This window comes from Hemisphaericaspora subhashii, assembly GCF_019202705.1.
Source record: "Hemisphaericaspora subhashii strain CBS 10753 chromosome Unknown scaffold10, whole genome shotgun sequence".
Taxonomy (NCBI): Eukaryota; Fungi; Ascomycota; class Pichiomycetes; order Serinales; family Debaryomycetaceae; genus Hemisphaericaspora; species Hemisphaericaspora subhashii.
This window is the reverse complement of record NW_026057440.1, coordinates 75,150-92,199: the sequence shown is the minus strand read 5'-3', so window position 1 is coordinate 92,199 and position 17,050 is coordinate 75,150. Positions and strand designations below refer to the sequence as shown.

At 36.5% G+C, this 17,050-nt stretch overlaps 3 protein-coding genes across 3 annotated transcripts; all 3 read right to left on the bottom strand. All coding sequences in view use genetic code 12, as the record gives it.

Annotated features, from left to right (window-relative positions):
* Positions 1–699: 699 nt before the first annotated feature.
* On the bottom strand, positions 700–3,054 carry J8A68_005944 (uncharacterized protein; the record flags this gene model as incomplete). Its single annotated transcript, XM_049410065.1, has 1 exon — positions 700–3,054. The coding sequence occupies one exon, from the start codon at positions 3,052–3,054 to the stop codon at positions 700–702; it is 2,355 nt and encodes a 784-aa protein (XP_049260758.1).
* Positions 3,055–5,052: 1,998 nt separating this feature from the next.
* On the bottom strand, positions 5,053–9,555 carry J8A68_005943 (pleiotropic drug resistance family ABC transporter; the record flags this gene model as incomplete). Its single annotated transcript, XM_049410064.1, has 1 exon — positions 5,053–9,555. One exon carries the CDS (start codon positions 9,553–9,555, stop codon positions 5,053–5,055), a length of 4,503 nt encoding a protein of 1,500 aa, XP_049260757.1.
* Positions 9,556–10,487: 932 nt separating this feature from the next.
* On the bottom strand, positions 10,488–14,999 carry CDR1 (ATP-binding cassette multidrug transporter; the record flags this gene model as incomplete). Its single annotated transcript, XM_049410063.1, has 1 exon — positions 10,488–14,999. One exon carries the CDS (start codon positions 14,997–14,999, stop codon positions 10,488–10,490), a length of 4,512 nt encoding a protein of 1,503 aa, XP_049260756.1.
* Between the last annotated feature and the right edge of the window lie 2,051 nt (positions 15,000–17,050).

Genomic DNA, 17,050 nt, shown 5'->3' with positions numbered 1-17,050 from the left:
TCAAATAAAGTTTGGCTTTTGGATCCCGATTGGTGAACAATTTGAATGGTCCAAATTAACAGTGTATCTCGGTAGTCGTATTATTAGTATGTCCTAATTTACTGCTAGAGACCTCATCCAAATTCCAATTACTAAATTTAAAATCCTGAAACGAAACCCGACGGCGAGTGATTCTTCATGAATGGCTGTTACCATGTGCTCAAGAGCTACCATATGAGGTCGTGCAAGCCAATTGAATCTACGGTTTACATTCTACAAAGTAATATTATAGAGACATTTGATATTAGTAGGTATTTGAAACTCGTCTGTCCCTGGTATATCCAGGAGGGATGGTTTTATGCTTGGTAGCAGTGAACTCCATTTACTACTTACATAAGCATTGAGTTCAATTGTTGCCCACTTTGTAAATTCACGAAAACAGCAAAGAAACAGGTAGTCGCTCAAGGGGTTTATTCAAAGTGAATACCTTAGAGAATTCCAGCTATCCTCTTAAAAAATAAAAGAACTCCAATTCCTCTTAATTCATGAATAGATATATTACGGTTTCTAAGAGGAAAAAACGCTGTATCAAAGAATTTTTACATTTCATAAAAGTAAACATGTATTATCATATAAAGTAATCTAGATAAAAGTAAGCATATGTCATAAACGAAAAAATTCGGTCATATTTAAATAAATTTCAAGAAAAGCAACTCAGTCTCAAAGAAAAATCAAACATGGTACCAACACACTTAAAAGTGTAACTAGTGATACTAAGTACGATTGATTGGCACCAGCTACTTGTGGAATTGGGACTTCATCGCCAGGAGGAGTTACACCAGGTTCTCCACCAGGGACTGCATCTGGAGCTTTGCCAGGGGCTACATCGGGACCTTGCTCGGGGGCCGCATCAGGAACTTTGCCAGGGGCTGGTTCAGGAACGACACCGGGAGCAACGCCAGGAGCAACGCCAGGAGCTACTTGGGGACCAGCTTCGGGAACATCGTCAAGGCCGGCAGGACCCTTAGACGGAGCACCATGTGGGACAATAACAGTAACAACGGAAGTTACATAATATGTAGTTGTAAGTTCGTGCACATGCTCTCTACAAGTATGTAAGTCGCAGCTAGTAATAGTTTCGGTGATTGTACGAACAACTTTTTCAGTTTCCAAAGGACAATATGTTGTAATGACTGTTCTGGAAATAGTAGTCTTAGTCTCACAGATAGTTTCTTCAACACATTCAGTCACAGTGACAATGACTTCATTTGTGACAGTGACAGGTGCACTCTCGCTGTCGTCGTCAGGGGTTTGAACAGGATCCGTAGTAGTCCCTTCTTCGCCTCCAGCAGTAGGTTCTGCAGGTTCGTCTTCTATAACCTCAATCTTAAGAACTAATGGATCACAATCTTCGTCGACATAGATCGTTACACCTTCACAATTACTAAACAACGCGTACTCACCTTCTGCAGTCAAATATACTAACGTGCCGTCTACAATAGCCCATTGTGGAGAAGCATCCTCAATGTTGGGGGAAGTAATCAATATCTTGTCAGCAATTGCTACATATAACTGACCAGTTTTCAAATAATTGTCAACGATGAAAAACTCTGCAGCACGGTCGGCACTATCTAGAACAATAACGCCATTCTCATCTACACTCAAGTAAAGGGTACCGTCCGCAGATGCAGAAATTTTAAATGGAGTGTTAGATTCAGATTCTTCTGGATCTTCTGGATCCTCTGGGTTTTCTGGGTCTTCTGGGTCTTCTGGGTCTTCTGGGTCTTCTGGGTCTTCTGGGTCTTCTGGGTCTTCTGGGTCTTCTGGGTCTTCTGGGTCTTCTCGGTTCTCTGGGTCTTCAGGATCTTCAGGATCTTCTGGGTCCTCTGGGTCCTCTGGATCTTCTGGGTCTTCTGGGTCTTCAGGATCTTCAGGACCAGTTGTAGGTTCTGGTTCTGGGTCGTCTGGTTCAGTTGTAGGTTCTGGTTCTTCGTCGTTTGGTTCAGTTGTAGGCTCTGGTTCTTCCTCGTTTGGTTCAGTTGTAGGTTCTGGTTCTTCGTCGTTTGGTTCAGTTGTAGGCTCTGGTTCTTCCTCGTTTGGTTCAGTTGTAGGTTCTGGTTCGTCATCGTTTGGTTCAGTTGTAGGCTCTGATTCTTCCTCGTTTGGTTCAGTTGTAGGTTCTGGTTCGTCATCGTTTGGTTCAGTTGTAGGTTCTGGTTCGTCCTCGTTTGTTTCAGTTGTAGGTTCTGGTTCGTCCTCGTTTGTTTCAGTTGTAGGTTCTGGGACTGGTTCTTCTGGTTCTTTTGACCCCACGCCGAATGCTTCAATTTCGATACAGCCATCGCCATTGTTTCCACTGATCTGTAAATCACACGAATAAGTAGATTGAACCGTAAGAATCTGCCCATCTTCAGAAAGGGTGGCCAAAAGCAACAGAGTCTCGTCATCAAGCTCTAGCAAGGTCAAGCTCTCTTGGTCAGAATTGGGGTAGCCCACATACAAGTCTCCAACCATGAGGAGACCCTGATTGCCATCATAGGTAAAGTCAGTTGCATCATCTTCCTCAGCTAAAACACAACCAATTTCTTCGTCACAGTGAAGGTAATACGTCTCACCATCTATGGCGTAATTCAACTTAATTGGTTCTCCTGGTGCTCCTGGTCCTTCTGGTTCTTCTGGTTCTTTTGACCCCACGCCGAATGCTTCAATTTCGATACAGCCATCGCCATTGTTTCCACTGATCTGTAAATCACACGAATAAGTAGATTGAACCGTAAGAATCTGCCCATCTTCAGAAAGGGTGGCCAAAAGCAACAGAGTCTCGTCATCAAGCTCTAGCAAGGTCAAGCTCTCTTGGTCAGAATTGGGGTAGCCCACATACAAGTCTCCAACCATGAGGAGACCCTGATTGCCATCATAGGTAAAGTCAGTTGCATCATCTTCCTCAGCTAAAACACAACCAATTTCTTCGTCACAGTGAAGGTAATACGTCTCACCATCTATGGCGTAATTCAACTTAATCGCCCCCGACAATAGGGCTAGGTAGAATGTAATTATTAATCCTAGAAATTTCATTTCTTTGGTTTCAATTACTGGGAATTTCAATTAAGGTGAAGGAGTAAAATATAGAAAAGTCTTTCTCTTAGGATTGTAATAAACGTCAAGGCGGAAAACATGCTGACTTTATAGTTGATCTATAAGGATGGTTCCCAGGTCTTGTTACTACTGCAATAGTATGTATGCGATGGTTTGAGGAAAGATACAACCCGCAAAAATGGCCATGTCTCAAAACCATTCTCCTTATTTGGATTTAAAGTTCTAATTCTAACACGTTATTGGCGTATTTTTATACTTTTTATTTTGCGAGTATAAATTGGATTCGGTCACGTTTCTCCTCCTGTAAGGTGTGCCAAGAGATGTTAGTTAGTTTCCATATTACGGAAAGTAGGAATGGTTCAAAGATATTCACATTACTTTGGTTTGGAAATTAATAGCAACCGGGTGGATTATTACCAACAGCTTTATGTGCTACAGCCTAATTCCATGTTACAAAAACACGACAAGTCAAACCTTAAATTATGAATTTACCAATAAGCCAAAGGGGATTTATTTGTTTTGAAATAATAAGGTTATATCACGCTTTCAAGACTAACTTTGGGATGCAAAATGAAACGTCATTACAGTTTAAACTTTCAGTAAAATCGCCATTCGAGATCTATTATTAGAAATTTACCAGCAACCTTCTTTCCTTGAAGGGCAGTATCAGCAATAACAACAAAAAATTTGCTTCAAACAAACAATTTAATGACTAGCAAATACTCCTCATCTTCCACGAAAGTTTAAATTTACAGTTCTTTGTTTACTTCAAATACATTCTTGGCTAAGTTGTAAATTTAAATGAAGTTAAATGTGTGACATAGATAGATCAGCGATAGGTAGATATAGATGATTAATCTAAAGAAATAGCTCCTTGTTGTTATTTGTCATGAAATATCGCAAGTGTAAGCATTTCGGTTTTCTAAGCGTTTTTTATGGAACTGGGCTCTATTATTTTACACAATCGCGTCTGAATTGCCTTGTATAGGTGCTTTTTCGAAGTCTTGGATTTAGAACCATCTGATGTCCATGCTGATGGGTATCGCGTACAAATCTATACCCCTCCCAACTCAAAAAAATTCTCGCGATGGAAAGTTGCAAGGGCTCAGAATGTGGTACCATTTTGGGCAATGTTTTGGCCAATTACGTTTGTTCTTTAGTTATAGTATTTTCATCGTGCGTTACCTGAGCATCATTGTCACTTGTTATCAGTTCTTGAATACAATTATTCATGTACACTCTAGCACATCGGATTGATATACGTTATGGTTGTGCATTTTTTAGGGAGACGACTGTTGGGACTCTCTAGAACCTTTCTGCATTTTGTTGGCAGGAGTGGAAGCGTGCGATTTGATTAACTTTAAATCTTGGAAAAAAGAAGAATTTAAAATATCTGAACCAAAAAAATTGGCGTCTGTAAAATAACCAAAAGCCTAAAGTTAAAAGACAAAGGTTAAAAATCATTCCAAAAAGTTGTTTGAAAGTAATTATATTTCATTCATTGCTATTCTGAAGTATGGCTTATACAGAACTATTCAATAGCACTATTGGTTCAATGACAAACAGGGAAACCTACAAAGGCTGTTTTCTACTGGTTGGGCAATTCATAATTCAATAAGCATGCCAGAAACATTTCTTTCCTTAGCCATTAATTTAAAAAACTTCTCAAAAGTAAGCTTCTTGAGCTTACTAAACTCCGAATGACCACCAGAAATTGTGAATAAACTGATGGAAACGGGCAATGTCTTAAAGGATAAAGGCTAGAGTTAATTAATAAAATATTCTAAAGCGGAATTTTATTCCCATTCTTTCCTCTTATTAACAAACATAAAGGTGATTCCCTCTTTTCAATATTATTGTGTGGGCATTAGAAAATAATGAAGAAATATACTCATTCTAATCAATTTATTAATTATTATAAAACATTACTCGATTTATAAACAATAGACTACAAACACTCTTTGCTTCTTAAAGAAATCAACTTGTCTTTTGTTTGTCTTTCTTCTTCCTCTCTCTAGTACCTTTGGGAACTCTTGCTAACCAATACAAGAATATAGCCAATATGAGATTTACAACAATATAACAGGTAAAAATTGCCCAATTCCTCCATCTTTGACTGAAATATGCGTGAGCACTGGCCAAAAACACATTCGTATCACTCATCAGACAGAACAAACAATCGCCAGCATCACTCGTAGTCACATATCCCCCAGCAGTTGAAATAAACGGATCCATAAACCCTTGACAACTCTGACCCTCGGGCGGTACAATCGTAACTAATTCTTGAGGGGAGCAAATCACATTCGAATTTGCTAACGCCGTAGTCAAAATGGCCTGTACAAGATATGTGAAGGGATTGATCCGATACATGAATATCCAAAATCCTGGCATTTGTCCTGGACCAGCCAATACACCACAAAAGATCAAACAGAATGAAAATAACAAATGACCAACATTTCCCGCATTGATTGGGACTTCATTAAATGAAATGACTAAATGCCCCATACTCGTAGCATATACCATAAAACTACATACCAACATCCACATCAAAACTCCTCTACTGGCAACCTGATGGGTGGGGATGGCATTCAAATAGAACCCAGCGGGATAATACCAACAGAAAAACGCCAATGTTCCTACCGCAATTTGATATGGGATTTCACTCGTGACTTGGGCTGCCATGAAAGTAATCCAGCTAAACATTCTCGAACTTGATTCACGAACCTCATAGATCTCACGATGACGAACAAAATATTCCAACATTTGTTCAAGTAAGGTGTTCATTGGGATGAAGAATAGGAAGACTGCAAACATTTGATTCTGAAGACCACGTATGGAATTATTGGCCCCAAAAAATGAAAACCCGTTGAATAAAGCTGAGGATAAACATAAGAAAAGTTTCGAATATATGTATCCTGGAGTTCTCCAGTCCAGAACTATAGCTCTCCGTGATACGAGGAGGTATTGTTTCCATAATGGCGCAGCATATTTTAAGTGGGCTTCTGGATCTTCTATTCTTGGTAACTTGACTAATTCTCGTTCCATTTCATCGAGAGTGTTTTGAATTTCTTGATATTCGGTGGAATTCCTCCATACTTCAAAATAATCCTGTTTGGCATGAGAACCAGGAGCAGCGCCTACAACTTGTAACATCCATTCAGCTGGATTTGCATCTTTAGGACACGGATCAGCACCATATTTTTCAAAATAATCAATCAAACTCTGACAATTCTCACCTAAATCACCAAAATAAACAGTCTGACCACCCATTTGTAAAAACAACAATCGATCAAATTCCTTCATCAATAAAGCAGATGGTTGATGAATAGTACACAAAATAGCCTGACCATGATCAGCCAATTTTCTTAACAATTTACAAATCGACCATGCAGTTTGAGAATCCAATCCGGAAGTAGGTTCATCCAAAAACAACAATAATTTCGGTTTAGCAACTAATTCAACCCCAATAGTTAATCTCTTCCTTTGTTCAACATTCAAACCTTCACCAGCAACACCAACTAATGCATCAGCATATTCTTCCATTTCCAACAATTCAATAATATAATCCACATACTTATCCTTCTCTTTACGAGGAATAGAATTTGATTGTCTCAAATATGCCGAAAATCGTAATGCCTCTCTCACGGTCAGTTGAGGAAGATGTAAATCCTGTTGTTGGACATATCCAATTGATCTCTGGAATGATGAATCTAATGCATGTCCATTGACCATTCTTTTCCCATCGGTGATGACTCCGACTTTGAGTCGCTCTGATAAACAATTCAATAAAGTTGTTTTACCAGCACCCGTGGCACCCATCAACGCCGTGACTAGACCAGGTTTAACCCAACCATCAACTCGGTCTAGGATTATTCGGTCTTCTTTTTTAATTCTGATTTGGTAGGTTAAGTCCCTCCAGAAGAATATTTGGTCTTGATTTTGCGCTAAGTCTTTGGTTGCACCATTTCCAACTGCCTTTGCTGTAGATTTACTGCTCGAGCTATCAGCCTCTGCTTTTTCGAGATATGATACTTTGTCATTCATTCTTCCATTCTCAACATCAGCATTAGCACGTTCCTTATCTCTCTTGTGTCTCTTCAATGACGACTTCAAAAATAATGCAATCTCACCCTTCTGCATAGCACCACGATTCAATTCCGTTAATGATATATAAACCGCCAAGAAGAAAAACACATATCCCACACAAATCCCCCAATTCCTCCATTTATGAGCATTCTCATATCCATACATCAACCGTAAATATTCCGTCCCACTGACCATCATACTCCCCGGATCGGCCCCTGCTACCGAACATACCCGATTCGCATTCGTGATATTCTCATATGAGGGTCCCATGGGAATGAATGTCGAACAGGTGAAATTCCGACCATGGAATTCATTCACCAAAAGCGATTCAAACGCATATCCGACCGGGTTAATATAACTGATCCAACGGGCCCAGCCTAACATTTCTGGTTTGGGAATGACAAAACCGGTATAGATGACCATGGCTAATAATAAAATAGTTGCTGGGGTCATGGCACTGGCTAATGAGGTTGATACTGCTCCCATACTTCTAAACAAATGTGACATGATTAATGTACATGTGAAACAAATTAACCAAAAGAAGAAAAATCTTCCTGGATTTCTCCGGAAATTAACCATGAAGTAATAGACTAAATTGAATGATATGGACATTAGGAGTTTCGTGGGGAGTTCAGTTATGATACTTGCTAGTGCATCGGCTGAAGGTCGATATAGGGCATATTTTTTATGCTTTTCAACGATTTTTCTTGCTTCGAATAATGCCATGATTTCTAATAAGGATGAAAATGCATTTAAAAGAACGGCAAAGAATAATGCAACACCTCTATAATTCATGGATGTGGAAGTGGAATCAAGATTGTAGAATACTGAAGATATGACTAGACCCATAATGGCTTGGGAAATAACTGACATTAGGGTGATTGATGGATCACCTCTTGTTCGTTTTATGTTTCTTCGGATAATGTATTTGACTTGCATAAAGAACGAAACAGTATATGGGGATTTTCCTCTAATGTGGTCAGATTGTTTGGCAACATGAGAATTATGATAGATTTGTTTGGTATTAAGTTTTTCGCAATCAATAAGGTATTGATCTATATCTTGGATCAATGCCGCATATTCTGGTGAATTTTTCCAATATGTTTCAAATTCTTTAGGGGTTCGGGGGACACTGTTTTCATAACCTGGCAATGTTTCTCTTTCGGCTGGATTCGTGATAGATGTTAAAAAATCAGCAGTAGTTTGTCTTTGTGGACATTTCCAACCCATATTTTCAAAGAATTCCTTACCCTTGTCAGCTTTACCAAAAAAAATTTGATAACCATCATACAAGACTGAAACATTGTCAAACAAGTCATATGCATCTTGAGAACATTGATAAATGGCAATCACAGGAGTTGCTTCCAAAATCGTGGCTGAAGTCTTTAAAGCTCTAATAAATTCCAATGCAGTAGCTGCGTCTAATCCTCTAGTTGCATTATCCCAACATTGTAAATTTGCTCCACTAATTGAAACTTCAGCAATTGATACTCTTTTTCTTTCACCTCCGGAACAACCTTGAATAAAAGCATTACCAACAGGAGTATTTCTGGCTGGAAGTAAACCATAAGTCGCCATATATACACATGCAAGATGTTTTGTGTATGTTTCTCTATCAATTCCTTCACCACGATTTTGGGGTGTACTTAATCTGGCAGCAAATTCTAATATATCTTGTACTGTCATACTTGGAAAATGAACATCGGTTTCTGCTGAATAAATTACACTTCCACGATAACTTCTGGCAATTTCTTCAGGTTTAAGTCCATCATAACTGATTTTTGATTCTTCTCCAATATCAAATCCATAAGTATTAACAGCAATGGTTTTCAATAAAGTGGAACAACCAGAACCTGGTCTACCTAAAACAACAGTAACTTCACCTGGCCTCATAATTGCATCCATAGGTTTCAAAATATCAAACATTCTTGATTTATCTTCCTTCCAAAGAGAACGTAGTCCTTCACGTGCATGTTTCCAAAGAAAATCTGTGACTGTAGGTTGATAGTCGACATCATTAGCTACACCATATGCTCTTAGATCACGATAGGCAACACCTAGTTTTGCACGACGATAATATTCAGGATCTGAATCATATAATTTACGTAAATTCTTAACCCAATATTTTGCATTAAATTGAGGTGATTCTGGATCTAATTGAGGATTATCAATATCTTTTTTGAAAGTATTTATACCAGGTACTTCATCCATTGATGTTAGATAACGAATTAATTGCATCGAAGATGTTTCATTGTGAGATAAAGTCTTAACTAAATCATGGATCTCTTCATCAGTTTGTTGAGTGAATCCTTGATATTCGGAATGATTATTATTATGTAGTGTATCATTTGAATCATCCTGATTCATTGAATTATCTTCTTTATATTTAGACATTGTTATATCTATTTTAGTTTAATTAAGAAATAGAGAAAGAGAAAGAGAAGGAAAGAGAAACTAAAGAGAATGAAAGGACATAATCAATTCCTTTTAAACTCCTGGTTGTTAAAAATCATCAGATATGATCTGCAAGGGAAGTGATGATGATAAATGAATGATGTAAATGAAATTTATTAGTCGGATTTATATTTAAAGTTAATGCCGAAACTCAGATTTTTGTGTACTGTAGACTGAGTAATTTACCATTGTTCTTTTTTTTTATTATGTTACAGCCGTAGATTACTCCATATATTTAAAAAGCTTTTGTGAGTGTTCTTTCTACTGATTGATTGGGTTTGGAATGGGTTCATATGTAACAAATGGGCTTAACAGTTAGATCATCTATTCTTGTTAAGCGTATTGTTAATTCTAAGATTCTGCAATGTCTAATGCGAAAACGATAAACGTAGTATGGGTCATTTTCAAATTCACCGAGAGATTACACTTTCATCCAATCCTCCCAACCCATAGTTCAATTTTGTAATTTATTTCTTGGCTATTGCCTGATACACTTGTTGTAGAAGCCCTCTTCTGGTGGTGTGTCAATTCTAATATTAAATTCCCCGAGATTGTTCAATTAACCAGTAAACATACGATTTAAATCAGTTCCTTGAATTCCGATTTTCGGATGGCGGATTATATATTTTTCTTTCGATTTAATCCGCCGGATCATTTTTGTTTCATTGCTATTTTTATATCTTCACAAGTAGTAATAGACAACCACAGGAGGAGGGAATTATTGAACAATATCTAGAGAATAACCGTATGTTCTAGATATTAAGATAATTAAATGATTATTCAAAAAACAAAACTCTAAATTATTTATATTAAAAATGTATATATAATTAAATTACTATAAAGAAACTCTATTAAGCAAGATTCTAACAAACTTACTTATGCTTTCTTTCTCTATTTCCCTTTGGAACTCTAGCTAACCAATAGAAGAAAACAGTAAAGATAATATTAATAACAATAAATGCAAGGAAAATACCCCAATTTCTCCATCTTTCGCTAAACATAGCATTGACAGATGTCAAGAAATCATTAGTTGAATTCATTTGACAGAAGTCACAAGTTCCAGCTTCATTAGTCAACACGTAACCACCAGCAAATGAAATATATGGATCCAAGAATTGATCACAAGTAGTATTAGAAGGTGGAACAATGGTTAATAACTCAGCAGCAGAACATGTAACAGTAGTATTAGCCAAACCAGTAGATAAAATAGCTTGAATCAAATAAGTGAATGGATTGCATCTATACATGAAAATCCAGAAACCAGGTAATTTATCAGGACCAGCTAAAACACCACAGAAATTCAAGCACATAGTAAATAACAAAACGGCCAAGTTGGCAGCATTATCAGCTAATTCCATGAAAGAAGCACATAATTGACCCATAGTTGAAGTATAAACAAAGAATGAAGTCATCAATAACCACATCAAAACACCACGAGAATGTACTGCATCGGTAGGAACAGCATTGTTATAAAGGCCAACAGGATAATACCAACAGAAGAATGATAAAGTACCAACAACAATTTGATATGGCATTTCTGAAGTAATTTGACCAGTAATAAATGCAGCCCAACTAAAAGTTCTCGATGGAGCTTCTCTAACTTCATAAACATCTCTATGTCTAATATAATATGGTAACATTTGTTGAACTAAAGTATTGAATGGAATGAAAAACATGAAAATGGCAAACATTTGATTTTGTAAACCTTGCATTGATCTATCAGCTTTAAAGAATGAAAACCCATTGAAAAGTGCAGACGATAACACCAAGAATAATTTGGAATAGATATATCCAGGAGATCTCCAATTTTGAACGATAACTCTAGCAGACACAATAAAGTATTGCTTCCAAAGTGGAGCAGCATATCTCAAATGAGCTTCTGGATCAGTATCTCTTGGTAGCTTAACTAATTCTCTTTCCATTTCATTCAATTCTTCTTGAGCATCTTGGAATTCACTTGAATTTCTCCAAACTTGGAAATAATCTTGTTTGGCATGGGAACCAGGAGCAGCACCAACAACTTGTAACATCCATTCAGCTGGATTTGCATCCTTAGGACATGGATCAGCTCCATACTTTTCGAAATAAGAAATTAATGATTGACAGTTTTCACCTAAATCACCGAAATAAACAGTTTGACCACCTGATTGTAAAAATAATAATCGATCAAATTCTTTCAATAATAAAGCTGATGGTTGATGGATAGTACATAAAATAGCTTGACCATGATCAGCCAATTTTCTCATCAATTTACAAATAGACCAAGCAGTTTGAGAATCTAAACCAGAAGTAGGCTCATCCAAGAATAATAATAATTTGGGTTTGGCAACTAATTCAACACCAATAGTTAATCTCTTTCTTTGTTCGACATTCAAACCTTCACCAGCAACACCAACTAATGCATCAGCATAGTCGGTCATTTCTAATAAATCAATAATGTAATCAACATATTTATCCTTTTCTTTCTTGGAAATAGAATTGGATTGTCTCAAATAGGCAGAGAAACGTAAAGCTTCACGAACAGTAGAACTTGGTAAATGTAAATCTTGTTGTTGAACATACCCAATAGATCTTTGGAAAGATGAATCTAATGAATGACCATTGACCATTCTAACACCATCAGTAATAACACCCGTAGTAACACGTTCAGACAAACAGTTCAATAAAGTAGTCTTACCAGCACCAGAAGCACCCATCAAAGCAGTGATTTGACCTGGTTTAACCCAACCATCAACATGATCCAAAATTACACGATCTTCCTTCTTAATCTTGACTTGATAAGTTAAATCTCTCCATAAGAAAATTTCCTTATTACTTGGCAATTCATTATCACTTGAACTTCCTGAAGAAATACCCTTTTCATTCTTAATAGCTTCAGCTTCATCATCATAACCAACCTTTTCATGAGTTCCGGTATAATTTTCAGCATCAGCAGCATTGGCCTTCTTGGCATCAGCTCTTTTTCTGTGATTCTTCAAAGATCCTCTAAGGAATAAGACAATTTCACCCTTTTGCATAGCACCTTTATTGAATTCAGTCAACATGATATAAATTCCCAAAAAGAAAACAGCAAATGCAATAGTAATACCCAAGTTTCTCCATTTGTGTGCGTTTTGATAGTTATAAGCCAATTTTAAATAATTGGTACCATTAACGATAAGATTCCCTGGTTCAGCACCAACAGCAGAACAAACTCTATTAGCATCAGGAACGTTTTCAAATCCAGGACCAGTAGGAACAAATGTAGCACACATGAACTCTCTATCGTGAAATTCGTTAACCATTAATGATTCAAACACATATCCAACAGGATTGATGTAATTAATCCATCTTGACCAACCAAGCATCTTTGGAGTAGGAATAACAAAACCGGTATAGATAACCATAGCCAATAACAAAACAGTAGCTGGAGTCATTGCACCTGGTAAACTGGTAGAAACAGCCCCAATGGATCTGAACAAATGTGACATGACTAAAGTACACCAAACACACATTAACCAATAGAAGAAGAATCTACCTGGATTTCTTCTGAAATTAACCATGAAATAAAACACTAAATTAAATGACATTGACATCAAAAACTTAACTGGTAACTCAGTAATAATGGAAGCCAAAGCATCAGCAGAAGGACGATAAAGGGCATATTTCTTATGTTTCTCAACAATTGGTCTAGCTTCGAAAAGTGACATGATTTCTAATAACGATGCAAAAGCATTAAACAAAACGGCAAAGAACATGGAAGCACCTCTATAGTAGAATGATTCGGTAGTCTGATTCAAGTTGTAAAAGACCGATGACAAAATTAAACCCATTACCACCTGACCAAAGATGGAGAATATCGTGATGGATGGATCACCTTTAGTTCTAAGAATATTTCTACCCATGATGTATCTGACTTGCATACCAAATGAAACAGTGTATGGAGATTTTGATGGAGTATGTTTGGCTTGCCTAGCAACATGAGCTTCATGATAGGTTTGTTTGGTGTTCAACTTTTCACAATCAATGAAGTATTGGTCGATTTCCTTAGTTAATGCAGCATATTCTGGAGAATTTTTCCAAGCGGCTTCAAATTCCTTGGCTGTTCTTGGGACTCTGTGTTCATATCCTGGCAATGGTTCTCTTTCAGCTGGGTTAGTTAATGAAGTTAAGAAATCAGCAGTGGTTTGTCTTTGAGGACATTTCCAACCCATCTTGATGAAAAATTCCTTGGCCTTATCAGCTTTACCAAAGAAGATTTGATACCCTTCGTATAAGACAACAACATTGTCGAATAAATCATAAGCATCTTGAGAACATTGATAAATGGCAATCAAAGGGGTAGCTTCCAAAACAGCAGCAGATGTCTTTAATGCACGAATGAATTCTAAAGCAGTGGCGGCATCTAAACCTCTAGTAGCATTATCCCAACATTGGATATTAGCACCACTTAATGAAACTTCGGCAATTGAAACTCTCTTTCTTTCACCACCAGAAACACCACGAACGAAATCGTTACCAACATTGGTATATCTAGTATGTGATAAACCATAAGTAGCCATATAAACACTAGCCATATGTTTTGCATAAGTTTCTCTTGGAATATCTAAACCTCTATTTTGTGGGGTTCTTAATCTAGCAGCGAATTCTAAAGTGTCACCAACACTTAAATGAGGGAAATGAACATCAGTTTCAGCAGAATAAATGACATCCCCACGATAATGTTTTTCGATTTCATCAGGAGTTAAACCATCATAAGTAATTCTAGATTCTTTACCGACATGGAAACCATAAGTATTTACAGCAATAGTTTTCAATAAAGTTGAACAACCAGCACCTGGTCTACCTAAAACAACAGTAACTTCACCTGGTTTCATGATAGCATCCATAGGTTTTAAAATATCAAACATTCTTGATTCATCTTCTTTTCTAAGACCTCTTGCTGTGTCAACAAGAAATTTCCATACTCCATTAGTGACAGTTGCTTGATAATCAGAATCATTAGCCACACCATAAGCTCTTAAATCACGATAAGCCATACCTAATTTCGAAGGCTTATAATAGTCAGGATCTGATTCGTATAATTTTCGAAGATTCTTTACCCAGAATTTGGCATTAAATTGGTCGGAATCAGGATCTAATTCAGGGTTGGAAATATCATCAGAATAAGGATTTACACCTGGTACTTCTGACATATGGGTTAAATATTTGAGTAATGCAGCTGATGATTCAGTATCTCTCATTGAGTCATGGGTTAAAGTTCTTGCTAAATCTTGGATATCCCTTCCGGTATCAGTGTCAAACCCATGATATTCATTTAGACTTGGTTCATATGAAGAATCAACCGAGCCAGATCTTGATCTAGGGGAACCTTGTTTATGTTCCGAGTGTATTGATTCTGGCATAGTTGCAGTAGTAGTAGTAGTAGTAATAGTAGTTGTATTTCTATCTGACTGACTGGTAATTTTGTATTAATTTGATAAAAATGTATAATAATCTTCTAAAAGGAAAGTGGGAAACTAAAATTAGAATTAATAAAATGGATTCTGTTCAAAGGTTTAAATACAATTCTTATTTCATTGAAAGCTGTTTTATATTTTTATCGGATTTAACTGGAACTAAAAAAAAGTAAAATAAAAATAAAATTTTCTACCTGCAATTTTTGAAATTTCTCTGTGTAAATTAATATTTATTTCTTGGCTTATGATGGAGGAACAAAAAATAATATCAACATTTTTCCGATTGGATTATATTTTAAATTTCTTTTGATAATTCTTTTTAATTACAGGCACATGTTCACAGAAAAGTTCATTGATTGATTAAAACCTGTATCATTAGTACTGATAAGCTCTACTATGCTTCACCTCTAGCTCTAAAAAGGACTTGAGTCGGTACTGTATCTCCATGTGAAATAAAACAAATGCCTTCCATTGTGTTGATTTGGAAAAATTCGGATTTAATTCTTCGGATGTTTTCGTTTAACCAGAAATTGCGCATCCTTAAAGTTCCGCCGTCCTTTTAAAAATTATAATATTTCATCATTAAACTATACGGAAAGTGGGAAACCCTGTAACTATACGTAATTGTTAGTGGTCATGTTTTGTTTGTTTGTTTACCACTAAGCATGTGTCATAGTTGTACATGCAAAGGAATACCAAGTTTTGCCGGGACGGAATGACTAAACATGTGACAGTAAACATTCCGTTAATAAAAACAATTATTTTTTATTTTTTTCTTGCCATTCTTTTTTTCTTTGAAGTTTCGGAAAGGAAGTAAAAAAATCAATCTTTGAACTCATCCGTGTTCCGAACAAATCATATCCTGTACACCAACCTGCTTTGTCGATCTTGTTGACTCGCACAAAAACGGAAACGAACAAACGGACTTGAGTCATAAGTTTCTTAACGCATTGGCTTATTTTTATGATTTGCGTGTTTATTTTGCAGCGGAATATCTTCATAAATGGCAACAATGGACTCATTATGGACTATCATTTGTTTCTATTGAATCAGTATTGAAGAACTGGGTGGGAATTTATGTTCAGTCGGATTTAAAGGGCCGAGGGGTAGGCAGTTTTTTTTTTTTTTTAACAAAAATGGTTCAAACTTTATTTTTAAAACAAACTATATATGCAGTTTATTGCGAGACGGAAACGCAAAAATTATTTGAACAATAGGACAAGGTGTATTCTTGCCGTTTCTCCCCGTTGTTTAGTCTTCGAAATAATGTGTTATTACATAGTGATTCAGTAATGCCAATTACGAATCTTAGTTACATAACGGAAGTCTTTCCTAAACTGGATACTGCGCCTCATTCCCATCTTCCTATCGTTCTTAAATAGATTTTGAATGATCTCTTGGTGAATTGGAACTGATCAACCCAAAAAATTTCGTAACTTGACAGAGCGGGGCATTTCTTGTATTTCTCGAGCCGTTATTATTCAATTTAACTTTATATTATCACACTTAAAGATTACACTGAAGTTACAAACATTTAAAGCATTATGAATATATATTGGAACAATTTGCATGCTTTTGGGATAACTCGATAAGAGCAGGTTTTTCTGTATAGTTATCTCTAATTATATAGTTTTCCTAATAGATATGAGAAAACATAAAATGAAATCATTCCAAACACACCATACAAGTGTAGCCACTAGTAATATCAGTCATGGATATGTAATTACTCCTACCTAGAATCTTCTTCTTCTCGTCTTGTGAAAAGTAACTGTGGTTTAGTGAAGTTTTGGAAAACTCTTAAGAGACCCCTTTCGCTAGAAACTTTGCAAAATAATCCAATAATTCTTTCAGGGTCCCATATAAATTATTGGGCATTAGGAGCGTTGTGAGCCTTAATATCCCACTCCTGTAAAGCTTCTTGTTTGTCTCCATAGTTCATTCTTCAGATATTCATGCACTTATTACTTGAACAATTGTAATGAAAACACAATGTAACA